General features: G+C 47.5%; 1 protein-coding gene across 2 annotated transcripts; it reads left to right on the top strand.

The window, feature by feature from the left end:
* Positions 1–13467: 13467 nt before the first annotated feature.
* Positions 13468–23748, top strand: SLC46A2 (solute carrier family 46 member 2). Of its 2 annotated transcripts, XM_025913318.2 has the most exons (4): positions 13475–14772; positions 16215–16298; positions 16710–16866; positions 22844–23017. In XM_025913318.2, the coding sequence occupies exons 1-4, from the start codon at positions 13641–13643 to the stop codon at positions 22869–22871; spliced, it is 1401 nt and encodes a 466-aa protein (XP_025769103.1). In that variant the 5' UTR covers positions 13475–13640; the 3' UTR covers positions 22872–23017. The 2 variants fall into 2 exon arrangements, with proteins under 2 accessions (XP_086539854.1, XP_025769103.1); XM_086683728.1 differs by lacking the exons at positions 16215–16298; positions 16710–16866 and having other exon boundaries at positions 13468–14772; positions 22844–23748.
* The last annotated feature ends 3039 nt before the right edge of the window (positions 23749–26787 follow it).

Raw genomic sequence — 26787 nt, 5'->3', positions numbered from 1 at the left:
TCTTCCAATGCCATTAAAAGTTGGAGCGTAGTCTTATAGGAAGATTATGCCTAAAATTAGAATAAAAATTAAGGTTCTAAAATTATACTACACAAATCATTGAAACATCGTTAAAAACCTTAATTTAAAAACTGAAAGTGAAGAGTGTGCTTTATAAGTCAGTTTTAAGACTTACTGAGATATACTTCATATGCCATAAGATTCATTCTCTTTAATGGTACAATGTAGTGGATTTTAGTATATTCACAAGGTTCTGCAGCCACTGCCACAAATTCAGCACCCTTTCTATTGCCACCTCCCTACAGGCCCCGGTGACCACAGATCTACTTTCTGTCTCTATGGATTTGCCCAACCTGGATATTGCATATAAACGAAATCACAGAATATGAGGCCTTTTTTTTTTTTTTTTTTTTTTTTTTTTTTTTTTTAAATTTTTTTTTTCAACGTTTATTTATTTTTGGGACAGAGAGAGACAGAGCATGAACGGGGGAGGGGCAGAGAGAGAGGGAGACACAGAATCGGAAACAGGCTCCAGGCTCTGAGCCATCAGCCCAGAGCCTGATGCGGGGCTCGAACTCACAGACCGCGAGATCGTGACCTGGCTGAAGTCGGACGCTTAACCGACTGCGCCACCCAGGCGCCCCTATGAGGCCTTTTCTGTCTGACTTCTTTCACTTAGAATATGTTCAAGGTTCACCCATGGTATAGCATGTACGCGCACTTCATTGCTTTTTATGATGGAATAATATCCTATTGTAGGGACATGTCACATTTTATCTGTTCATCAGTTGATGGAAATTTGGGTTGTTCCCACTTTTTGGCTATTATACATAATGCTGCTACGAACTTTTATGTTCCAGTTTTTGTGTGGACATATGCTTTCTATTTTCTGGGGTATATACCTAGGAGTAGAACTCCTGGATCACATGCTGAGTCTATGTCTAGCCTTTTGAGGATTTGCCAGAATGTTTTCCAAAGTGGCTACACCATTTTCCACTCCACCAGCAGTATGCAAGGCAACATTTATTATTTTTCTTATTATAGCCATCCTAGGGGGTGTGAAGTGATATTTCATGTAGTTTTAATTTGCATTTCCCTGACGGATAATGATGTTGAGCATATTTTCATGTGCTGATTGGTCATTTGTATATGTGCTCTGGAGAAACATCTATTGGTATCCTTTGCCCATATATATATATATATATATATATTTTTTTTTTTTTTTCTGAGAGAGAGAGAGAGAAAGAACACATGAGTGAGGGGCAGAGAGAGAGAGAGAAAGAGAAGGAAAGAAAGAAAGAAACAAAGAAAGAAAGAGAGAAAGAAAGAAGAAAGAAAGAAGGAAAGAGAAAGAAAGAAAGAAAAGAAAGAAAGAAGAAAGAAGGAAGGAAAGAAAGAAAAAGAAGGAAAGAAAGAAAAAGAAACAAAGAAACAAGGAAAGAAAGAGAAAGAAAGGAAAGAAAGAAGGAAAGAGAAAGAAAGAAAGAAAAGAAAGAAAGAAGGAAAGAAAGAAAAAGAAGGAAAGAAAGAAAAAGAAACAAGGAAAGAAAGAGAAAGAAAGAAACAAAGAAAGAAAGAAACAAAGAAATAAAGAAACAAAGAAGGAAAGAAAGAGAAAGAAAGAGAGAGAGAGAGAAGTGGGGCTTACCTGAACTGGGGCTCAAGCTCACCCGATGTGGGACTCAAACTCATGAAGCATAAGATTGTTACCTGAGCTGAAGTCAGATGCTTAACACCTGAGCCACCCAGGTGCCCATCCTTTGCCAATTTTTAAACTGGGTCATCTATCCTTTTATTACTGAATTGTAGGCATTCTTTATATATCCTAGATACAAGTCCTTTATTATATATATGATTTGTAAACATTTTCTCTCATTCTGTGAGTTGTTTTTTAATTTTCTTGAAGATGTTCTTTAGAACACAAAAGTTTCTGATCTGGATGAAATCCAATTGGCCAGTGAGTTTTGAGCATAAGTGGTGGACAGATGTCACTTCCTGGGCCAACTATTTAATTGCCAATGTGAGTATCTCTAGAACTCTCTTTAAATGGTGACCAGAAGTGTTTTAGTTGGTGGTGGTCCTGAAGGATTACAGTGAGCAGAGCCCTCCTGCTAACCCATGGTAATAGAAATGTAGCCTGAGAGAGAAATAAATCTTTGTCATTTTAAGTCACTGAGATTTGGAAATTATTTGTTACCACAGCATAACCAAGCCAATCATGACTGATACACATGTCTTTTGTAATTCATTAGTTATCAGAATATTATCAAATATGAACCAAAAGACTTTTAGCTCTATGAACTATCGAGTACTTTATATTTCTTTCCATATTCAATCAAGAATTTCATATAGTCATTTCATGATATGGGAAAATGCCCTTGATATATTAAGTGAGAATACAAACTTTCAAATTTAAACTTTTTACAAGTTTATTTATTTTTGAGAGAGCAAGAGAGTGAGAGAGAAAGAGAGCATGATCAGGGGAGGGGCAGAGAGAGAGAGAGAGAGAGAGGAAGAGAGAGAGAGAATTCCAAGCAGACTCTATGCTGTCAGCACTGAGCCCGATGTGGGGCTCGAACTCATGAACCATGAGATCATGACCTGAGCCGAAGTCAAGAGTCAGACCTTTGACTGAGCCACCCAAGCACCCCAAAAACTTTTAAATTTAAAAACAAAGTGCTAGAGTGTTGACAGTGGTCATGTCTCTCTGTTGGATTGGATTTTTATTTTTTCTTCAGAGCTTGTCTATATGTTGACATTTATTTTTATAATTTTATATTCAATATTCACCTATTTAAAACATACATCTACCTTAGAAATGGCATTTATATGTTTATTATTAGAAGAAAATCTAGGGGTGTTAGGGTGGCTCAGTTGGTTGAGCATGAGACTCTTGATTTCAGCTCAGGTCATGATCCCAGGGTTAAGGGATCGAGCCTCATGTAAGGCTCCTTGCTAAGAACTTAAGGTTCTCTCTCTCTCTCTCCCTCTACCCCTGGCTTGTGTGCTCTCTCTCTCTCTTCTAAGGAAGAAGAAGAAGAAGAGGGGTCCCTGGGTGGCTCAGTCACTTAGACTTCGGCTCAGGTCATGACATCCCAGTTTGTGAGTTCAAGCCCCATGTCGGGCTCTGTCCTGACAGCTCAGAGCCTGAAGCCTGCTTCAGATTCTGTGTCTCCCTCTCTGTGCCCCTCCCTGCCTTACACTCTGTCTCTCTCAAAAATAAATAAGCATTAAAAAAATGTTTTTAGGGACACTTAGGTGGCTCAGTGGGTTAAGCGTCCGACTTCAGTTCAGGTCATGATTTCACAGTTAATGGGTTTGAGCCCCGCATCGGGCTCTGTGCTGACAGCTCAGAGCCTGGAGCCTGCTTCGAGTTCTCTGTGCCCCTCCTCCACTCGCACTCTGTCTCTCTCTCTCTCTCAAAAATAAATAAATGTTAAAAAAATTAAAAATGTTTTCGCAGTCGGTTAAGCGTCCGACTTCAGCCAGGTCACGATCTCGCGGTCTGTGAGTTCGAGCCCCGCGTCAGGCTCTGGGCTGATGGCTCAGAGCCTGGAGCTTGTTTCCGATTCTGTGTCTCCCTCTCTCTCTGCCCCTCCCCCGTTCATGCTCTGTCTCTCTCTATCCCAAAAATAAACGTTGAAAAAAAATTTAAAAAAAAAAATTAAAAATGTTTTTAATAAAAAGAAGAAGAAAATTGAGCATGAAAGATGTCAACCATTCTGTATATTTTTATCTCACCGTCTAACATTTATAGAAAATTATGACAAGAATTGTTACCTCATATCAACAGAATACATCTCCTACACATTTAAGTGATCAGCCAGAGGACACAATTTTACATGCACTGAGTACCAGTGCAATGGATCATACTAATTTCATATTTTTCATTTAATGTTCTGGAATCGGGAGTTACATAACATAATCACAAATATAGGTTTATGTCAAATGAGCTGCAGATTATCTTTATTATATGAAAGCTTGTCCAAGATATAATATGGCTTTTATCTCAAGATGATGAATGGATATACGCATTACCCCTTCTTCCACTCAAAATATTATTGAATGCAGAGGGAATATAAGCATAAATAAGAATAGCTCCATTGAGTCAAAAACAAACAGGATAGAGGCCATCAGTGACCCAGGATGATCAAGGAACATCTGAAAAAATGCTGAGCAGATAGAATCCGATTGAAGGCAAAACCCATGGAGCAGAGAAGTCCCCAAAAGCAAACCAGTCAAAAGAGGAGAGAGAGAGAGAGTGCCGTTCTGCCCCTTTATTAAAGGGAAGTCATGTGACAAACTCCCACTGCAATGACTCAACCCAAATGTTCAACACACTGACCTGACTTCTGGAAGGGGAAGCAGAGGCATATTATTTTCTTCTTGGCCCTTCTGTGATTCTGCAAGTTTCACAATATCTACATGTGGGAAATCCCCTTAACTGTTCCATTTCTTCCTCAGCCTTTTACACCAGGTTTGTGTGTCCCTGACACTTTCACTCCCTGAAATCAGAAAGTGACTATGTGCCTAATCAGCTACAGAGCTGTTTCCAGGACAGTGTGATGGCCATGCTTCTCCACGATCTACTTTTTGTATTTCACAAAGCGAGATCTGACTGAGAAAATAATAGTTCAGGCAAGCAGATACTGAGTCAGGGTGACTCATATGCACACATATTTCAGTTTTAAAATAGAAGGAATGCTGCCCTTTTTTTCTTGCTTTCTGTCTTCCCTAAATAACACGACATGGTTTTTGAGACAGGGCTTAGGTACTTAGGAACGGAAACTCTATTCTCATTTCTTAATTTTTTTTTTTTTTAACATTGTGAGCATTTTTCACTTCGAGGTAGCTGATCACGTGTTGGGTGAGGAGTAGAGCTCAGAGCCCCACTCCCTAAATTAGGGAAGTTCAAGTCTCCATCAGCACCTGACAGGTGGGATCTTTCATCCTGGAGAATCCCTGTGGTGAAGCTCCTGAGGGGATAGAAGTTGGGGGGGGGGGGGGGCGGTGGTTAGGGTGGTTAGGCTGAGCTGAGAAGCACAATTGTGTGTGTGTGTGTGAAGAGTTGTTATATCCCGACCAAAGAGGATCAGCCAGAGCTGGTTAGCTGAGGTGGATGTGATCCCAAAGGCTCCTTTGCCAGAAAGGTTTCTTGGTGTATATATATGAGGAGCTGCCAGGAGGTAACGAGACAGGAAATATGGAAATGTGGGCTGTAGCTCCTGGCTGTACATCCGGCCCCACTGCAAAGCTTTCAATAAATCGGGGCTTGGAGAAATTTAGCAGAATTCTGAGTTGACCTTTGTAGATTTTACTGAGCAGTGACAATCTGTCCAAAGTGAGTACTGATGAGGCTAAGAGTCTCATCCCAAAGGATGTTAAACTTAGCCCCATGGCCACATGCTACTCTGCTGCAAATCCATGCTAAGATGCCGGAGGGTTAAGTTTAGTGTTATCCACCATCACTGCTGGAGACAGGGCGAGTAATGCTATGGAAGGTCTGAGTCACAGAACTTAAAGACTAGTCCTTACTAACGAGGACTTGGGGCCTCAGCTTTTTCAGGAGGCTGGTCTAAATAAAAACTAACATTTCGCCTTCCTGTCTCTAAAAGTCTGAACCCATGGGTTCCCCAGATAAGATCAACGGAGTATATTTATTCACTTATTTGACAAACACGAATTGCACGCTGCTAGGTGCCAGATGATGTGTTTTCGCTTTGATGGCAACAAGAATGTGGTCCCAGCCCTCATTGATTTTACAGTCCAATGGCACCAAATATATTAATCAAATTTATCACCAGAGCCACTGTAAAAATTGCAACTGTGACAAGAAAAGGAGTTATATAGTACCAAGGACCCCTATAAGGGGGGGAGGGGAACAATGACTTATCTAGAAAAGTCAGCAAATGCTTTCCTGAGGAAGTGGGACTGGAGCTGAGGCCCAAACGGTAAGTAGATGGTAGCTAGGCAAAACACAGGACATTAGCCGGTTCTAGATAGAAATAACAGCATGTGCAAAGGCCTGTGGTAGGAAGAGCAAAGAACATTTGGGAAGCCAATATGGCTGGAGTAAAGACAATAAGGGAACATGGTACAAGATGAAGGGGGAAAAGTAAGTAATGACCAGACTATGCAAGGCTGGCAGGCCACTGGTATGGGGACTCAGCTTTAGAACAGAATGTGTATTGTGTAGAGATAAATCTGGTTTTAGTCCTGGAGAGGAATGAAAATGGATACAGATAAACCAATTAGTAGTTTATTGTGTTGGGCCAAGCAGGAGATGACAACTCAAAGTAGGGTGCTGCGCTAAAAACAGAAAGAAGTGGCCAGAATCTAGAGATATTTAGAAGGTTAAATCAATATGCTTTTGTAAGGGATTGTGTCAAGAAGGCTAGAGAAAGATATCAAGTGTATCTTTCATCTTCTAGCTTATACATCTGGATGAATGACAGTGCTGTCACAGTGATAGGGAACGCTGTAATGGGGGTGAGTTTGGTCTTATGTTGAGAAGAAATCCAGCAGGTAGTTCGTGGGTGTCTCTTGGAGACAACTTAAGTCATCTACATACACACAGTAGTTAAAGCTACATGTGTGGATGAGATTATTTAGAGGAGAGACTAAGGAGAAAGCCTATGAAAGGAGCCTGAGGAATTCTAACTTTAAAGACTGATTAGAGTTTGAGGAATCTCCAAAAGTGAAAGAGAAGAGTGGTCATAGAGATAAGCCAGGAGGGTGTGGTGTCACCTAAACAAGAGAATAAACTCAAAGGTCTAGGAAAGAGGTCAAAATGCTCAAAGTTTGCTCAGAGTCAAGTAGGGTGATGTGGGATCACTGGTGACCTCAGAAAACCTGTTTTCTGACACGAAAGAGCTGGAAGTAAAGTAGAATATGGTAGAAGGGCTTGAAAGCTTGAGAAGAACGGCTAAAGTCTGAATGTGTGATTTTGGAGATTGGAAGGCTGAGGGTTGGTTGGAGAAACAAAGTAGGACTGTGGACCCTGAAACAGTTGGACTGTCATTGGAGTTAGTGAAGGTATCATTCAAATCTGCCCTACGGTGACACTTCCCCCAACAGTCCTCAGTTACTTGAATGCCAGCAGGTCATTGGGTTCATCAAGGGGTTGATGTGAGTTGAAAAGACTGAAGCACCAGAGAGTTTGATCTATTTTAGAGGGTGTTGCTGAAATAATGTTCCAAGAAATCAAAGATAAATAGTAGAGGAAGGGAAGAGAAGGAAAAGGCTATGGTTTGGAAAATCATACATTAGTATAGGGTTATGTGGCTCCTGATTGGACCATACAATCATGGACGTGAAAGCAGTTGAACAAGCAACACAGAAGAAGAGGCTGTAGTCAGAGTGGGATCTTTGCATGGATGGTTTTAGAGGTGACACAGCTATAGCTGATGAACAGATCCAGAATCCAAGGGGGTCTGTGACTCACGAAGGGGTAAGTTCACTAGAGATGAGAGGCCATGGGTTTGACTCCATCAAATCTCTGCCATTTGCAATTGATAGAAAACCGGAATCGAACTGGCAATTACAAAAGAGAATGCAGAAGATTTGTTACTAAAAAGGAGAGGGAGTGGTTTAGCCTCAGGCATAGCTCAATGTGCTCTGCTCAGGCTCTCCTCGGTACAGGTTCCCATCTCTGGCAAGCTCTTCTCTGGTGGCAGCAAAACAGCTGCCAGCACCAGGCTTTCATCCTCACCAGTCAATATTCTCTTCCCTAACTATTTAAGCCAAAGTCCTGGGCCTCAGTCTTATTGGTCTGAATCTGGGTCACATTTCCTTCTCTAAACCAATCACTGTGATCCCAAGACACTCACTGTGATCGGCCGGAGCCGAGTGTTGTTACCAGAGTAAGAGTCAATGTATCCTGACCGGCAAAACCAGCAGATGTCTTTCTTCTTCTGCAGTGTTGAGCAGGTTGTTCAAGAAGCTATTCAGGTTGGAAGCATAGCCTGGGGTAGAGAAGAATCCTATAAAGCCAGAGTCTGTGATGAAAGAAGAGCCTGGTCTGGCCTGGCATCAGTGACGTCATGTGTGAAGCAGAACTGGAGTTTTAGTACAAGTACCTTTTGATAACTCTACAGACTGAAACATCTTTGAGGACAAAGGATCTTGCATCCCTGGTACTTTCTAGTGGGCTTGATATTTAAAAAATGCTTGTATATGGATGGATGGATGGATAGGTAGATGGGTGGGTGGATGGATGGTTAATGAATGAATGAGCAAATGAAGCACTGAGTTTGAAAATACCCTCAGCAGGAACAGGTTCACAGTATTTGATGGAAGTGTTCAACAAAGAAATTCATTTTTAAAACATCTCTCTTCTATTCAATTATGTCAGAAATGGAGCACCATGAAAATAACAGACTCCGAAGTCACACAAACCCAGGTGCGAATTCTGGCTCTGTATGAGTTTGTGCAAATGACAAGCTCCCTCAGTCTCTGTTTTCTCACCTATAAAATTGGGCAGCACGACAGGGCTGCCTCCAGCAGAAAGGCCGATGAGACAATCTCCCAAGAGGTGTCACTCATTATGTTGATACATTGATTACAGACGGGGCCCAGCTCTCAGCCTGACACTATAAAAAAAAAACACTCCATTTCGTCGGCACATGGAGAGGAAGCCATTTCCAGATAGAGTCCCACGTGAACCAACTTACAAAGGCGGATAGATGAACCAGAATGCCAACTTACTAATTTACCATAGGAAATTATTTGGAGTAACTATTCAAATCACTAGCACTTTCTCCCTGTGTGTGCAGCTATATTTGGGAAGTAAAAACCATGGCCAGAAGATTGCTCGTGGTCATGCAAGGGGACTGAGGCTGCCTCTTGCTGGGGGTGATGGACTGGCCACTGGGAAACCCTTCACAGACAGGGCTTGGATGGTCACTGACAGGGCTTGTCTCTGTCTCCTAGGATGAGTTGGTACATCTTCCCTTGGTTCCATTACATTTTTGTGTCCGTGAGGGCATCTGATTTTCCCCATTTGCAATGTCTGGGGGAAAGACTGAACTCAGCCCCTGACATATTAACAACAGAGAATAACACCTCAAGGGTGTCCCTGGTCCTCAAGATCTGGATCAATGGCCTAACTCCCCAAGTCCATAGCCTATTAAGTCCTAAGCCTTGTTCCAGATTCCAGCAAATCCCTGGGAGATCGATGTTCTTGTGGTGTCCTCCTCCTCCTCCTCCTGCTGCTCAGCATTGTGTCCGCCCAGACACCAACCGCAGCTTTTTTACTCATTTCCACCAAAACACCGCACTCACGCCACCAAAACATTCCCGAGTAGACTTTTCTAAAGAACTGAGGGAGCAGGGAGCAGCCTCAGGAAGGGTTCACATACGCACAAGAAGACAACGAACGATCTGCTTAAAACCCTTATTAGATATTTCTATTGTTCTAAAGTCCTGACCACCCAGACATGGGGGATTCCTGTCCTGGCCTATCCCACCAATGCCCCAGACTCACTCACTTCCTCCCCACACCTCTTTTTCCTCGCCCCTCCCCCGCACCCCCCCCCCCGCACCCCCCCCCCCCCCCCCCCCCCGCTTCTCTCCCCACCCCTCCCTCTGGAGAGCACCAGACGAGTCCCTGTCCTCAACTCACTCACAGAGCTTCCACCCCCTCTCAGGAGCCTCGTCCATAGCTGAAACCCAGGCCTGGGGATTTCACCTTCTAACCGATCTAAGGTGTTTTCCCAACAAACACCGTTCCTTTCTAAAATGAATTTTGGAGCCATCCGTTAAGAAAACAGAAGTGTTTCCTAACTTGATTGTAAAGTGCCTGGGATATACATTTGATGAATAAAGTTCCATCCACTCCTTTGTTCCTCTCCATTTATGTAATACACTGTTGATCAATAATAATTACATGATGACTAAGGCGTTTCTGCTCCTTTCCACATTCCTGTGCTGGTTGAGAGGGCACCCTCAAATAAAGTCCCTAGTGCTTGTATTTTCCCAATAGCTATAGGCTTGCAAAGACTAGTGCCAAATACTGACTTCCCAGCTTACTAGCTGTGTGGCCTTGTGCAAATCACTTAACCTCGCTGGCCCCAGTTTCTCCAACCATAAAATGAAGTGATAGACTAGCTTATGGACTTCTTGGGAGGACTACATTCATTCATTCCTGTAAAGTGCTTAGAACACAGTAAGGGCTCAGTAAATATTAGCTGCTCCTTTTTTTTTTTTTTTTTAAGTCCCTTTCTCCTCAAAGAGTGTGACTTTTGTACTTTAATAAAGTCAACCTTGAGCTAGAGACTAAAGTGGCAGGGTCAGGGTTCACCTTGGCTCAAGGCCATACCCTGCTAATAGTCTAGGATGGCCAGGCACTAACTCAGCTGGAGCCTACAGTCAGAGATGGAGGGGGTAGTGGGACATGATGAAAATATAATCCAAACTAGAGTGGCCGAAACTGGCAGAAATACAGACTGCCCCGGGTCTAGTTCATTTCCGGGTCAGAGGACGAGGTCCAAGGTTGGAGGGTCCCGGGGCTGGCTAGCATCATGATGACCTGTCCTAGATCCGGGGGGAATCTCTCAGAGGCCCCTCAAATTTCCTTAGTTTCACAAGAGGATGAGAAGAATTGAGACAACATGGACCCTCCCAGGGAGGATAAAGTCTACCCTGTAGAGTCTGCAACCCCAAGAGTAGACAGACTGCTTGACGAAATGGCCAAAGTGGCCCATACAGTTCAGGTTGCCATTCTCATGGCCATATCTGACTGCTGAATACCATTTCCCCGTAACCTACCCATCCCCTGGAGCCTCTGCCCCACACAGGGACAGGCTGGCTTGAACTGGTTCGCTGCAGCCTCTGAAAAAACAGGGTTAGGAATGGAGTGGGAGAGCCAGGCATGGGCTGGGTGAAACCGGCACCTCCCCAGGTGGGCCTAGGCAAGGGGAGCAAGAAGGGAGTGAGAAAGCTTTGAGGGGGACTGCAGGGCACATCTTGATGGGAGATGGGTCTATTTGCAGAAGGCAGAGTTGTCTGGGTCGGACACAAAGGGCTGAGCAGTGACCGGGAGGGGAACAGAAGATTATAGCTCAGTTACAAGGCAAACATATCTGCACAAACTCATTTGGAGTTTAGTCCCTCCTTCCATGAATACATTATCTGTTTGACTTTATAAATGCTCCCTGCACACCTGAGTCTCCCTTGTGCGGTTTCGGGGTCCTGCTGGTCCATGCTGCCATGGCTGTGTCGGGGCCAAACAGACAAGGAGACAGGTTGTGTGTTTTGACTCTCCATCCCTGCAGTGACCCTGAAGAAGCGTCTTTCTTCTTGGGGCATTAAAAAAAATTTTTTTTAATGTTTATTTATTTTTGAGAGAGAGAGAGAGAGAAAGAGAGAACAATGGGGGAAGGGAGAGAGAGGGAGACACAGAATCCAAAGCAGGCTCCAGGCTGTCAGCTCAGAGACTGACGTGGGGCTTGAACCCATGAGCCGTAAGATCATGACCTGAGCTGACACTGGACGCTTAACCGACTGAGCCACCCAGGCGCTCCCTTCTTGGTACATTTTTGCCCCTGCACCACCCATCAGCCTGATCCTTTTTGCAGAAGTGTGTACTTAAAGGAGGAAGCAAGGCAGCCAGAGTAGCAGAGGGCTCAGGCCAATCCAGGGCAGCGAGCCTGTGAAACGGAAGAGCAATTGCAAGGAAACAGAAAGGGTCCTGGGGATTTTATTCGGGAGCAGATGACTCTGGCGACTCTCTTCTTTCTGGTGGGATCTACCCCCTGCCAGAGAGTTTTGTCATCTGGAGGGACACCTAGGGCTGGCAGGACCTCTCTGTCTGTCCCTTGGTCCTGAGGTTTGAGGCTGGATCCTGCAGGCTGGGGCACATGCTAACTCCAGGCCCGCCAGTGCAGGCACTCGAAGCGGGACTGTTCTCCCAGAGGCCTTTGTCTTGGTCAAAGGGCTGAGCCTAGCTTCTCCTGAGGTTTTGTTTGTTTGGATTTTTTGTTTGCTTGCTTGCTTGCTTGTTAATTGTGGTAAGAACACTTAGCATGAGAGTTTTAACAAACTTTTAAGTATATAACATATTGTACAATGTTGTACAGCAGACCTCTGGAGATTCTTTATTTGCTTAACAGAAACTTTATGCCATTGATTAGTGATTCCTCCACCTCTGAAACCACCATTCCACTCTTTGACTCTATGAATTTGACTATTTTAGATACCTCATGTAAGTGACATCACGCAGTATTTTTCTATGACTTGCTTATTTCACTTAGCATAATGTCCTCAAGTTTCATAAATGTCACCAATTGCACAATTTCCTTCTTTTTAAAGGCTGAATAGTATTCCATTGTATGCACACATATCACATTTTGTTTATCCATTCATCCATCGGTGGACATTCAGGTTATTTCCACATCTTGGCTATTGTGAACAATACTGCAGTGAACACAGAAGTACGGACATCTCTTCGAGATCCTGAAAATAAACAAGTGGGACTCCATCAAACTAAAAAGCTTCTACACAGCAAAGGAAACATCAGAGTGAAACACAACCCACAAAATGGGAGAAAATATTGCACACTTTCCAACTGATAAGAGGCTAATCTCCAGAATATATAGAGAACACCTACAATTTAATTGTAAGAACAAAAACAAAAACAAACTAATAGCCCAATTATTAGTTGGGTTATTAGCCCATTGAAAATGAGTTAATGACCTGAATAGATAGTTCTCCAAAGAAGACACACAGGTGGCCAACCAGCCTGAAAACATACTCAACATCACTCATCATCAGAGAAATGCAAATCAAAACCACAACGAGAAATCGCTCACACCTGTTGGGATGGTTATCCTATCATTAAAAAAAGAAAGAAGATAACAAGACAACAAGTATTAGTGAGGGTGTGAGAAATTGGAAGCCTTGTGCACTGTTGGTGGGAATCCAAAATGGTGCAGCTTCTATGGAAAATAGCATGGGAGTTCCTCAAAAAATTAAACCTAGACGGACCCTATGATCGTGGGATCCCACTGCTGGGTTTTCATCCAAAAGAGCTGCAATCAACATCTCAAAGAGATAGTGGCGCTTCTCTCAAAGTCTTGCTACCCAGATCCCTACAGCAAGCAACACGGGTCCCCTGTTGCTTTTAAACCCAATAAAATAAAACCTCACACCGAAGCCCCGAACCCAGGCAGAATCCTAGGCCCTCCCCACCGCGCGCCCAGACCTGCCCTCCAGCAACAGTGGAATCTTGCTCCCTGCCGGGGTGGGGGGGGGGGGGGGGGGTCTCAGCCCCGGCCGCCGGGACAAGCTAGGGGAAGGTCGGGGCACGCCTGGCTGTGGGGCAATCGGCCCTCGTCAGGCGGCCGCGCTCGCCGGAGCAGCGTGACGCGGCGACCGGAGGGCGGCGACGCGGGGGGCCGAAACGGGCGGTGCGCTCCCCGGCGCCCGGCTTCCTGGGCGGCCGCTAGCCATGCTCGGCCGGCGGGGGCGGGGGCGGGGCGCGGCCTTAAAAGGCCGGGAGGAGTGGCCGTGCCCGGGGGTCACCGGCACAGGGTCGGCCGCTGTCACACGCGCCCCGGCTCGGCCCCGTCCCGGGAGCACGGCGCACAGTCGCGCTCGCACCGAGTCCGGCCAGCCCTTCCGGCCCGTCTCCGAGAGCCCTCATGGGCCCCGAGGCCACCTGCCCGTGGAGCGGCCCCCTGCCTCGCCTCCGGGTGAGGACCTTGATCGAGCCCGTGGTGGCGTCCACGCAGGTGGCCGCCTCCCTCTACGAGGCGGGGCTGCTCCTCGTGGTGAAGGCGTCCTTCGGAGCCGGGGCCTCCTCCAACCACAGCGCCAGCCCGTCGCCCCGGGACGCTCTGGAGGACGAACAGCAGAGGGCCATCTCCAACTTCTACATCGTCTACAACCTGGTGGCGGGCCTGACGCCCCTGCTGTCCGCCTACGGGCTGGGCTGGCTCAGCGACCGCTACCACCGCAAGATCTCCATCTGCGTGTCCCTGCTGGGCTTCCTGCTCTCCCGCCTGGGGCTGCTGCTCAAGGTGCTGCTGGACTGGCCCGTGGAGGTGCTGTACGGGGCGGCGGCACTGAACGGGCTGTGCGGCGGCTTCTCCGCCTTCTGGTCGGGCGTCATGGCCCTGGGATCCCTCGGCTCCTCCGAGGACCGCCGCTCCCTGCGCCTCATCCTCCTGGACCTGATCCTGGGCCTGGCGGGATTCTGCGGGAGCATGGCCTCGGGGCACCTCTTCAAGCAGATGACTGGGCACCACTCGGGGCAGGGCCTGGTGCTGACGGCCTGCAGCGTGAGCTGTGCCACTTTTGCACTTGTGTACAGCCTCTTGATACTGAAGGTCCCCGAGTCGACGGCCAGTCCCAGGACGGCACTCCCCGCTGTGGATACGGTGTCAGGCACAATTGGCACGTATCGTACCCTGGATCCCGATCAGTCAGACAAGCAGGGTGTGGAGGGGTACCCTCCATCTCCCGGGAAAGCAGTGCCCAAAAAGACTGTCATCGCCCTGCTCTTTGTGGGTGCCGTCATATATGACCTGGCAGTGGTGGGCACCGTGGACGTGATGCCCCTTTTTGTGCTCAGGGAGCCTCTCAGGTGGAATCAAGTGCAGGTGGGCTATGGTATGGCAGCCGGGTACACCATCTTCATCACCAGCTTCCTGGGCGTCCTGCTCTTCTCCCGCTGCTTCCGGGACACCACTATGATCGTGATTGGGATGGTCTCCTTTGGGTCGGGAGCCCTCCTCTTGGCTTTCGTGAAAGAGACATACATGTTCTACATCGGTGAGTCTGGCATTCTCGGGGAGGCAGGACGAGGGCACGGCTGGCCCCTTGAGTCGTGGGGCCGACACCAGGGATGCTGTGGTCCGGGTGTCCCCGGCTCAGCAGCAGAGACCATACCCCCTGCCTAGGAAGTTTCGAGGGAGTCAGGATCATGTGCAGTTGAGTTCATCTGAGTTGTACTGTCTACTGGGCCATCTGTGTTACCCGCCGAAGTGGCCTCAGAGTGATGCCTGTGGCTCTAGGAGGTCAGCGGAGTTTGGTCGGTGGGGCCCGTGGTCAGGAGGGAAGGTTTCAGGTTGGCCTTCGGAGACGGGGTTGGATTTCTTCTCTCCAATTTTAAAGGGATAAAACATTAAGGTAATCAGGCTGAAAAGGTCCCTTAATTAAAGTCATTTGGGGCCAAGCATGGGCTATTCAAAAATGGATAAAAAAAAGGCACAAATGCCTTCCACAACCAATGTAATAAATTCTTTCAAGGAAGCAGAATGAAGTTTCCACCTGAGGACACAGGTCGGACAACCACAAGCAGAGAGCTCTTTAGACCAATGTTGGAATAGAACTTTCTACACTGATAGAAATGTCCTAAATCTGGTCTGTCTGATAAAAGCAGCCACACGCCATGTGTGGCTATTGAGCACTTGAAATGGGGCTGGCACAACTGAGGACCAGAGTTTTCAATTTGACTTGATTTGATTTTAATTAACTCATATAGTCACACGTGGCCAGTGGCTAACACATTAGAAAAAAACAACTCTACACGGTTATCAGAGGCTCTCCCTTGGCTGAGGTCACACATCTCAGAAGACACCTAACAAAACGGCAACTTAGGTTTGGCCGACTCCCAGATAAACGGGCCACGTGCAAAAGCCAGAGTAGCCCTCTCCCCTTCCCCTCCCACCACCTCTACCTTTGTCCCCCCCTCCCCCCCCCCACACTTAAACACACAGCACATTGGGATTAGGAATAAGGCACGTGAGAAGGAAAGGTGGTGGCGGCTGTACGTGTGCTATACACTCCTGGATGCAGTTTGCCAAAGTTCCTGGCGCTGTCTACCAGAGGGCTTCATGAATGGCGACAGAAGTCACCTCTGTCCCAGGGACAAGGAGAGGAGCCTAAAGTCACTCCCGTGACATCAGCTCTACTTCCCTAGATGCCACGTAACTCTGCCGACGAAGACACCCTTCACTACCCGTCACCGTGCCAGCTGTGCCCTGCCACCTCGCAGATGGGTCTGCGGCATCTATGGCACCGTCAGAGCTCAGGGGCTCAGCCCGCCCTGGAGAGGGTGTCAGCCTGCAGGCAGAGAAACCACTCCCTGCGGGCAAGCCCGTGGGGATTGTGGGGAGAGGGGGAGGTTCCTGGTGAGGCTTTTGCTTTTACCGATTGACTCCTTGGCCAAGCCTGGGCACGACGAGGAGTGTTCTCTTGTGATTTCTTTCCAGCTCGAGCTGTCATGCTGTTCGCTCTCATCCCCGTCACAACCATCCGATCGGCAATGTCCAAACTCATAAAGGACTCCTCTTATGGTGAGTGAAAGGAATCTCTCAGAAGTTCTCTGCCCGGCCGGTTTCAGACCTGCTTGGCTTGAGGCATAGGGTCCGGACTTGCAAAAGGCCCATGAGACGGTGCCAGAAGCAGCCTTGAATACTCTAGGAACACTCCGGTGTCCATTAGAGCAGAGGGGGTGAAAACAGGAGGATGGGAGAGACTCAGAAAGTCGGTCACTGAAAAGCCACCGTCAAAGGAGGACACTGCTACCCGCAGGCTGCAGGAAGATGCAGCCGACGGAGCCAGGAGTCCCGCTGGAACGAGCCAAGACTGAGAGGCGGCCCTGGGAAGGATGCGGAGTCTCCTGAGAGCTCCCTAGAGACTCGGCTAGCAGCTAAAATGGAAGGGACAGCAACATATCTTCTTGGTAACCTCTGTCCCTTCCACAGGAAAGGTGTTCGTCATCCTGCAGCTGTCCCTGGCTCTGACTGGGGTGGTGACGTCCACGGTGTACAACAAGATCTATCAGCTCACCATGGAGAAGTTCGTGGGCTCCTGTTTTGCTCTCTCCTCCTTTCTCTCCTTCCTGGCCATCATCCCGATTGGGTAAGAAAGGAGAGTCTGGTTTGGGCTGGGGCTTTTGGGCTTAGGTCAGGGCCTCTTGGACCCTCTCCAGTCTATTATCATAAAGAATTATTTATTTGCAGCATTTATGCAGTGGGTTCTGAGGGGGCTCTCCCATAAATAAGAAGTCCTCCTGTTCTCCCAAGCTAATAATCTGCCAATCTGGGAAAACCCCGAACTCGTAAATAATGAATAGAGGGCCACAATCAGCTGGTTACTTCCTGACAGTCTTATACTTCCTTTTGATTAGAGGCTGGGATTAGATATCCTCTTGAACCACTCCAACGTCTTTTCTGAGGTCCTTTTAGAGGAGAATCATCCTGCCTAGTATTCTCTCACTTCCTAGTATTCTCTCCACGCCCTCCAAGGGCTGGGCACCTGGCAGTGCCCCGGAATCTCACATGCCCCTGGACTGTGGGAGCTCCTGGTAGGACTTGAGCAATTCCTTTGATCTCTGTGCGGGAGTCGTCTCATTTGTAAAATAAGAACACTCAGGTCAGGGAGATAACAAGCAGGAGGAAGGCTGGAGAAGCCCAAGAGAGGCAGTCTGCGGGGCGCCTGGGTGGCTCAGTTGGTTAAGCGTCCGACTTCAGCCAGGTCACGATCTCGCGGTCCGTGAGTTCGAGCCCCACGTCAGGCTCTGGGCTGATGGCTCGGAGCCTGGAGCCTGTTTCCGATTCTGTGTCTCCCTCTCTCTCTGCCCCTCCCCCGTTCATGCTGTGTCTCTCTCTGTCTCAAAAATAAATAAACGTAAAAAAAAAAAAAAAAAGAGGCAGTCTGGTTCCACAGTAAGAGCACTAGCCTAGGACATCACCAAGATGATCTTTGACCAGCCCTGTGCAGCGTGAGTCCTAAGAGCAAGCCATGTATGTGATTTTAAACCATCTCATAACGTTTAAAAATGGGAAGACGGGTGAAATTAATTTTAGTAACACATTGGACTTGACCCAGCATATCCAAAATACCACTCCAACATGTCATCAATTTACAAAATTAATCAATGAGTTGTTTTTTTGTTTTTGTTTTTGTTTTTTTTTAACTAAGTCTCTGAAATCTGGTACGTGTTTTATGCTGATGGCACATCTCAGTTTGGACCCAGGTTGAACACATTTCAGGTGTTAAGCGGCTGGCATAGCTAGTGACCGCTACATTAGACAGCACAGCTTCAACCTGTTTAGGCCTGTTTACCCCTTCTCATTTAGTGAGGTCCTCTCAGGCTTGTATCACTCCCACCAGAGGAGAAAGGAATACAATAAACCTACCCACCATAACATGTGAGGGATTTGATAAAGATTTGCATTTTGTTTTATTTAATTTTTTAATTTTTTTTAATGTCTATTATTTTTGAGAGCGAGAGAGACAGAGAGCAAGCAGGGAAGTGGCAGAGAGAGAGGGAGACACAGAATCGGAAGCAGGCTCCAGGCTCCGAGCTGTCAGCACAGAGCCCGACGAGGGGCTCGAACTCAGACTATGAGGTCATGACCTGAGCTGAAGTCGGACGCTTAAGCTTAACCTACTGACCTACCCAGGTGCCCCAAAGATTTGCATTTTTAAAGGGTCTGCCTGGTAGCACAGAGAAGTCTACACATCAATAATGGTGGCATTACAGGCAGCAGAATAGAAAATAACTGAAGGCAGGTTGAAAGAAGTGGGAAGTGGATGGGGGGGAAGACCCTTGTTGGAATTCTCACATCACATCATAATGTAAGTCCCTGCCTACATAGAAGGTTGAGCCTCCTTAGACAGAAGCCATCAATAATGAAGGCTCTTTGCTCTATTTCGTAGTTGAGAAAAGAAAGATTTGAAGTGAAGGAAGGGAAGGAGGGAGGGAGGGGGATGGAGGGAAGGAAGGGAGGAAGGAAGGCAGGCAAGCAGCTGAGAATCTGTGTAAGCAGCGGCATGATTATGAGGGCCTTCTTGGCCCAGTTCTCATTTTTTCAAGGTGTGGGACTGAGCCAGACCTGTCCTCAGACTGCCCAGCCCTTAGGCCTTTTCCTGTGCCCCTATTTTCATGCGAGTCTTGGCTGAATGGGTTGGGCTTAGCTACCAAGACTTAGCACGCAATGCAAATCTGTCAGGAGCCCCAGTTTTTTGTCCAAGTGAGTAATGGATTAGTAGCTGTGCCACTTGGAAGTTTACCCAGCCCTATTTGGCACACGGGCGAAATATTCTCATTAACCTAAACAAACAAACAAAGGAAAACAAAAGAAAACCAGTCTGACTAATGGGTGGCACAGCTAGAGATATAAACGAAGGAATGAAAGCCATGAACAGTCGTTTTCCTTCCCACAGTTTCGTTGCTTCGCGTGCGTGCTAAGTGGGATCCTGTGCCTTTGTTAAGAGACTTCAGGGCACATGAAGGAGGTGGGCCGCCCTTGAACGTCTCACCCCAGTGCGCTGTGTAACACGCACTTGGACTTGGCCATACTTGCCGTGCACAGAGTCTTATATCACAGATGCAGGGACAGAATCTTGTATCAGTCGAGTAAGTACTTGAGTGCTTGTGTGAATGAGGCACGTTAAGTAATTGCTAATTATTTCCCTGTCTTGTGGCCATTCAGCAGTAAAGAGACACATGTGCAAATAAAGCCTCATTTGCTGTATGCTGGAATCACCTAGAAAGGCTGAAAAAATCACTGATGTCTGGATCCCACCCCCAGAGATTCTGACTCGGTTGATCCGGAGAGCAGCCTGGGCCCAGGCCTTTTTAAAAGCTCTCCGGGTTATTCGAATATACAACCAAGACTGAGGACTCTGGTATAAAGGGAGTGTTTCCATTACCTTTCCCTTCCGTGAAGTCACTAAATAAACGAGATCCTGAAAAACTCTTACAGCTAGAAGAGGCCAAGGCTGAACCATCAATCATCAAGTGACAGCGACAGGGAAAACCAGTAGAGCTTTCTAACCACAGAAAGAAAAGCTATGTTCCAATGACATAAAAGCCCAGGAAGACATGTCAGAGCAGGGAGGCAGAGGACACAGTGGAGGCAGAAGGCGGGGAGGAGGGGTCCCTGGGTCAGAGCTGCCAACAGCCTGCTTGCCAGAAGGGACCGTGACCCAGGCCTGCCTGGTACCAGAGTGAGCCCATTTCACGTGACTGTGAGAACCTGCCCTCTCCTGCTTGCTCCTCTTTTTTTTTTTTAATGTTTATTTATTTTTTGAGAGGCAAAGCACAAGTGGGGGAGGGGCAGAGAGCGAGGGAGCCACAGAATCCAAAGCAGGCTCCAGGCTCTGAGCTGTCAGCTCCGACGCGGAGCTCAAACCCACGGACTGCAAGATCATGACCTGTCCGAAGTCAGATGAGCAACCTACTGAGCCACCCAGGCGCCCCACCCTCTTGCTCTTCTTGCAGTTGGGAGATGCTGAAGAAAGAACTTTCTGGCTCTGCCCATCCTCAACCCACTTGCCACTCTATCCCTCTCCTCCCTCCCCACCTGTTTCTTAGTAATGATAATAGCAACCCTGTAACTAGCTCTTATCATGTGCTAGCTACTACTTAAAATGTTTTAATAAATTTAATCTTCCCCCAAAGCCCTCTGACGTAATTACTATTACTGTTCTGCAAATAAGGATACAGAGGCGCTGAGGTATCACGTAACCTGCCAAAGGTTCAGAGCCCGTAGTAAGTGGCAGAGACAGGATTTGAACGCAGGCAGTCTCTGATCCTCTACACCGCACTGCTTCTTAGTAGAGTCACCAGGTGCCAGGGTGCCACCTGTGCCGTCTCCTTAGAGAGCTCCCTCCGCGGGCTAGCTGCGCTCTCCTGAATTCTTACCGGAACGGACACGCAAGCGGCCACCCTCTCTCTCCCCAACCTCCTCCTCACGGTCAGCTTCTGCAAAGGCTCGTGTGCACCTGCTGCCTGCGTCCTCACCGCCCACTCACTTCTCAGCCCAGACGTCCGAGGTCCCCCCTCGACCAGCAGCGCTCTTCTCACTAGGGCCGCCGACCACTCTTCAAAGCTGGATCCAGTGGACTCGCTCAGCCCTCATCTCACCCCACGTGATTTCTCCGCGGCCCCAGCACCCGTGCTCACTCTTGGCCGTCACTGGGCTTTCTCAGCACCTCATCACTTCTTCTCTACACACCTCCAAATGGAAGATTCTTTGGGGCTCTGCTCTGGGTTCTCGCTTCATATGCTCTCTCGAAGCAATCTAAAGCACTTTCAAGACTTCAAATTACCACCTGAGTTTCCAAAATTGGGTTCTTGACGCCTTCCTGCGCCTGCTCCCCCTCCAGCCTTTGCCGCCTCCCTAAATGGCACCGCCACTCACCCGGGGGAGGAACCGTCACCGAAGTCTGCCCTCAACTTCACCTCCCACACCTCCAATCCGTCAGGCCTCACTGACTCTACCTTCAAAACGGTCCTCAAATTCATCCTTTTTTTTTTTTTTTTTTTTTTTTAAATCACTACTGCTACCACCCCTAGGCCAGAGCACTTGAACGACCGGATTAGCCTCTGGACCATTCCTCCCATGTCCACTCTTGTTCCCTCCCATCCTCTCTCCACCAGGTGCCCAGAGCAATTTCCTTCAAGTGTTTAAACAGATCGCATCATCGCCTGCTCAAAGCTCTGCTCTTGGCTTTCACCGCTGTTAGGATACAAACCCAATGTCTTCCCATGGACCACAAGGTCCTCTGTAACCTGGCTTTGCCAACCTCCGTAATTTCTGTTTCTGTCACTAACCACCCTCCGCGACCCCAGGTGTCAGCCCCAGGAGTGACCCCTCATGCTCTTCCCCCTTCTGCGCCCATGCCTCCTTCTTAACCCAACTAGATGTGGTCTTAAGCAGCATTTTCTCAAAAAGCTTTTGAAACAAATCCCTTTCTTAATCTAAATTAGGTACTTTTATCATATGCTCCCAAAGCTTCCTCCATTTTCCTTCATAGCCTGATAATTGACGGTTAGGGGTTATCTTTTCATACGCTTGCCCACCAGACTGTAGGCTCCCTGAGGGGAGGAACCATGGCCGTTTGGCTCAGGACATATCATCTGTGTCCAGCAGAGAGCCTGGCCTGTAAGAAGTACTCAAAAAGTATTTGTTTAATGAACGATCTGTTGGAAGGGTGTGGCACCTACTAGCCAGCATTGCTGGCCATCCGTATCCCAGAGCTGCCTGTCAGCTGACCATGAAGGCAGTGGCTGGCCATCACCACCTGGCTTTGCTACTGGGGTCTACAGTGGGGGTCAGCCGCAGAGGCAGGGCTGCGACCTGGTGTCGGCCCACATCTGGACTTTCCTGCCAGCTCTTTAATACAATGAGTTTTGTCTCAAGTACAGTGCGTGTTCCTCCCTGTAGAGCTCTGGGACTCATAGAAGGTGGGACATCAGAGATTTTGGAAGTTCCCACAAAGCTTTCCCTTAGAAGGTTTGGACTTAAGTTGGCACCCCATCCAGCGGCTTCCAGGTGTTGACCATCAGCCAGGAAGAGGTTGCTGTAGCCTAGAAACTGAGGTTCCTAGAAAGGTTGCTCATGAGAAAACCGAGGATCCCAGAGGTGGAAGGACATGCCAAAGGTCACACAGATCCGAGACTTCAAGTCAGAGCTCCTAATTCCCAGGCCTCCCTTTTTTTTTTTTTTTTTTTTTTTTTTTTTTTTTTACAAATATTTGAAAACAATGTAATGAGAATTTATGGAACAGATAAAGGGGCTATGGAAGGACAGAAGATGAGGCAGCGAATTCTGCTTGGATTAGCCCAATTTTGATCTTGAAATTCACGTGGGAGTTCATCAGGCAGTAGTGAGATGGAGAGAGATTTCAGGAAAAGGAAAATGTAGATGCAAAGGGCTTGAGATATTATAGGGCTGGAATGGGCCATCTCTCCACTCAGAACAACATTCTGGGGACAATGGTCAGAGCCTCTCAGTCTATAGGTGATAAAAAAGGCGGCCGTTGGTGGGAAGGAAAAGGCACACCCTTTGCCCCATTCCAACTGTTTGTCTTGTAATTCTTACAGCATCGTGGCCTACAAACAAGGCTCATGACTGCAATATGGAGACATCGCAGAGAAATGAAGGTGCTGACCGACGGGAGCTGAAAATACCAGCAATGGCTTCTTTTGAAGTCAAAAGAAGGGACTGGGTGCTGGTGACCAAAGCAAGCCACTGCTCCAAAACCCCAGGTTCCAGCCGGAGTTGGCTTGGGCATGAGCTGCTCTGGCTCAGGGGTCCCTGGCTGGTGGGGAAAAGCACTTTCTTGGTGATAGAACTTTCTCAGCTTTCAGACGTCCCTGTCAGAGGTTAGGTTCTGGGGACAGTAGAGGGTGAACTTCCAAGGGTTAGATGCAGGGGGCCGTGCGCAGTCACACGAGACGCATAAAGGGCTTCAGACAGCAGCCCCTTTTCTTCCAGGAGTTGGCTCTAAGGTACCACTAACTAGTCACCTGGGTGCCGTGCTGGGGATCCCCCAGGAAAACTCAAGCCAAAGCATGCATTTTCAACAGCCTAGAGGGAGCGCAGAGGGGATGCTTTGTAAGAACTCCCAACAGTGAACATCAGCCAATATATATATATTTTTTAATTAAAATAAAACCTTGAAAAAAACTTAGCTTTCTTCCCTGAGGCCTTGTTAGCTGTGAACACTCAGGAGAGATTTGGGGCTGAGGCTCTTGGCTTCAGGGTAGTTTTACTGCCGTCATTACTGTTGTTTTTAAGAAGCAAATATCAAACGACTTTCTTTAGTGACTATTACATGGCATATTTTCAGTCAACAATACTTCTTCCCAAAGTGGGCGGTGTGGAGAGAGAGGGCAGAGGAGATAGGCCAAGAGCCGTCTTATTTTGAGGTACCTATTTTTACAGACTATTTTACTTACACATAGAAAAACAGGCTCACCTCCAAATAAAATCAACATTTACTGTATGCGTGTGAATCGTTCTTCCCCGGCTAGCCTCCCTCTATAACTACAGGCATGGCATTCTTATACTGGGGTAAAACTTAAAGCTAGGGAATGCATTTCAAGCTCCAAGCGTTTGGGCTCAGAGAGTTTACACCTCTGATCTCTTGCAGGGAATAAACAAGCCTTTCTGGCATGTCTTCTAAGGTCCTGGCACCATGCTAGGTGCTGAGATACGGCAAGCACGTGACTGCTCATGCCCTGACAGAATGTTCTGTCCAGCAGGTGGAACAGACAGAACAGCTGGCAACCACATATCCTATAATAAATGGTAGCATAAGGGAGCATCTAACCAGGTTTAGGAGAGCAGGGAAGGCTTCTCAGAAGAAGTGGACTACGGTAACCCTGGAAGGATAAGGAGTCACCAAGGCCAGAAGTTAAGGGACAGTCCAGGCAGAAGAAATAACAAGCTGGAAGGCCCGAAGGTGAAAATATCTTTTTTTTTTTTTTTTAATTTTTTTTTTTTCAACGTTTTTTATTTATTTTTGGGACAGAGAGAGACAGAGCACGAACGGGGGAGGGGCAGAGAGAGAGGGAGACACAGAATCGGAAACAGGCTCCAGGCTCCGAGCCATCAGCCCAGAGCCTGATGCGGGGCTCGAACTCACAGACCGCGAGATCGTGACCTGGCTGAAGTCAGACGCTCAACCGACTGCGCCACCCAGGCGCCCCTGAAAATATCTTTTGATATAGGAATTCAATATAAGGGAGCAAAGAGGGGGGGAGGGACAGGTACCAAAAGGACAGAATCAAGACCAGGAGATTAGAGTGGTAGGGAGAAACAACAATACACATATAGAGCCTTAAAAAGAGTTTCTCTTTAATTTGTTTAATGTTTATCTATTTTTGAGAGAGAAAGAGAGAGACAACAGGGGGAGGGGCAGAGAGAGAGGGTGACAGAGAATCCAAAGCAGGCTCCAGGCTAAGCTGTCAGCACAGAGCCCGATGTGGGGTTCAAACTCATGAACCATGGGATCATGACCTGAGCCAAAGTCAAGATGATTAGCTGACTGAGCCACCCCAGGCGCCCTGCAAGTTTCTCTTTAAAGTAACAGGGATAGCTGGTGGAAGATTTCACGCAGGAGTATGGAATGCGTCCTGGCATCCCTGAGAATGAACTGGGCCAGGAAGGGGCAGAAGGAGAGAGAAGACTTGCAGAAAGGACACAAGAGCAGAGCGTCTGGTAGTAACCCAGGTGACGGACAATGGCGGACTGACTTTGGATAAGATGTGAAGGTGCAGAACAGTAGAGGGACTTAGAGAAATCCTTGGGAGCTGGCGGTCAGCAGGAGTTGGTGACAGGTGATCTGCAGAGGGTGGGGCAGATGGAGGCAAGAATGCTCAGATTTGAGGTTCAGGCAACTAGGAAGAAGGCCGAGCCTCTCCCTGAGACAGACGACATGGGCGGAGGTGGGATGGGAAGTGGAGTTCAAGGCCAAGCTTACCTTGCTAAATTCTCACCGATTATGCTCCTTCCTCTTGGCTCCTTGCCTCCTGTCCCAGCCCCTGATCGGCTCCCCAACCCGGATGAATCTCATCATTGGCAGCTCCATTCCTGCTCCTGAAAAGCTGGCTTGGAGCATCCAGAAACATGTCCTTATTTGCTCACACTCACCCACCATACGCTTGTGGGTTTTAACCTGAGCTGGGCTCTCAAAGCCCCAGCACTGGCTCCTTTTCAATTTGTCACTAAGGTGGCAGTTTTGACCCTTCTCCACTTGCCCCAGGTCACCAATTCTTCTAACAGAGGTTCTAACCCCTTTGATCTTCTCAAAGTGTGGTTTCTGAACCAGCAGCTTCAGTATCCCCAGGGAACCTGTTAGAGATGCAAATTATTTGGCTCCACCCCAATCAAACTCTCGAGGTGGGGACCAACAATTGGTGTTTTCACAAGCCCTCAAGCTTAAGAACCAATGTTATCTATGGGCCTTTCTCTTCTTAAGAATGTTCCCTGAGTCCCTCTCCTCCTCTTCCTGCATCCTTAATTGTTTTTGTTTTTGTTGTTATTTATTTTGGGGAGGGGGGCAAAGAGAGAGAGAGGGAGAGAGAATCCCAAGCAGGCTCAGTGCTGTCAGCGTGAAGCCCGACTTGAGGCTCAAACCCACAAACCAGGAAATCATGGCCTGAGCCGAAACCAATAGCCAGACACTTAACCAACTGAGCCTCCCCCCAGGCGCCCCCATCCTTAATTCTTGAGGCCCATAAAGCTCTGCCCTTGGTATGTTCCCCAAGTAATCTAGTCCACTCTCAGGGATTCCAGAACACTTTTTCCAACAATCTGGTCGACACCTCCACCTGGATTTCCTCAAACATAATTCCAAACCAAATTATTCTCCCACCTCACCATCTAAGCTACTCCAACCTTTACATTTTTCTCCTGATTGTTTTCACGTGTGAGTTAATGACGTCATCTCCCTGCTCCCAGGCTTGAAAACTCCGTCTCATCTCTGATCCCCTCCCCTCACCACAGAAATCTCTTAAATTCATCACCCTTCCTATCGCCCATTGCCACAACTTTTATGATCTATTCCCATCTGTTCCCCAGGGCTTCAGTCTGACCACAGTCCACCAGCCTACTATCTCCATCACCTTCTTAAAGCAGTTACGAGAAATATATACCCCCCCCCTTAATTTTCATTTGACAAAGCAAACGGGAAGGATTGTTATGGGAATGCTTGATATTTAAGTTGGCCGTATCTAAACAAGTAATAGAAGAGTCTTCCCGTAAGAGCAGTCCAGTCATCTAAGTGTTGGCAGACACGATGCTTTATATATATACATTATCGCCAAACCCATCAGCAACCCACCAAGGGAAAGCACGTCTTCATTGCAAAGATCAATATACTTAAGTTCAAAGAAATGGGACTTGCCTAAAACCACAGAAGTAACGAGTGGAAAAAGCTGAGATCTGATCCCAAAGCTCTCTTATCCCGCCTTGCTGCCTCATTGTGTATGACTGTAGTCTTGGATTAGTGATGTCTACTGTCAGTAAGTTCAAGTGCATT

The sequence above is a fragment of the Puma concolor genome, chromosome D4 (assembly GCF_028749965.1).
Source record: "Puma concolor isolate L17-30 chromosome D4, mPumCon1.1.hap2, whole genome shotgun sequence".
Classification (NCBI taxonomy): Eukaryota; Metazoa; Chordata; class Mammalia; order Carnivora; family Felidae; genus Puma; species Puma concolor.
The sequence above is the reverse complement of the archived record's forward strand: the minus strand, read 5'-3'. Positions and strand labels throughout refer to the sequence as shown.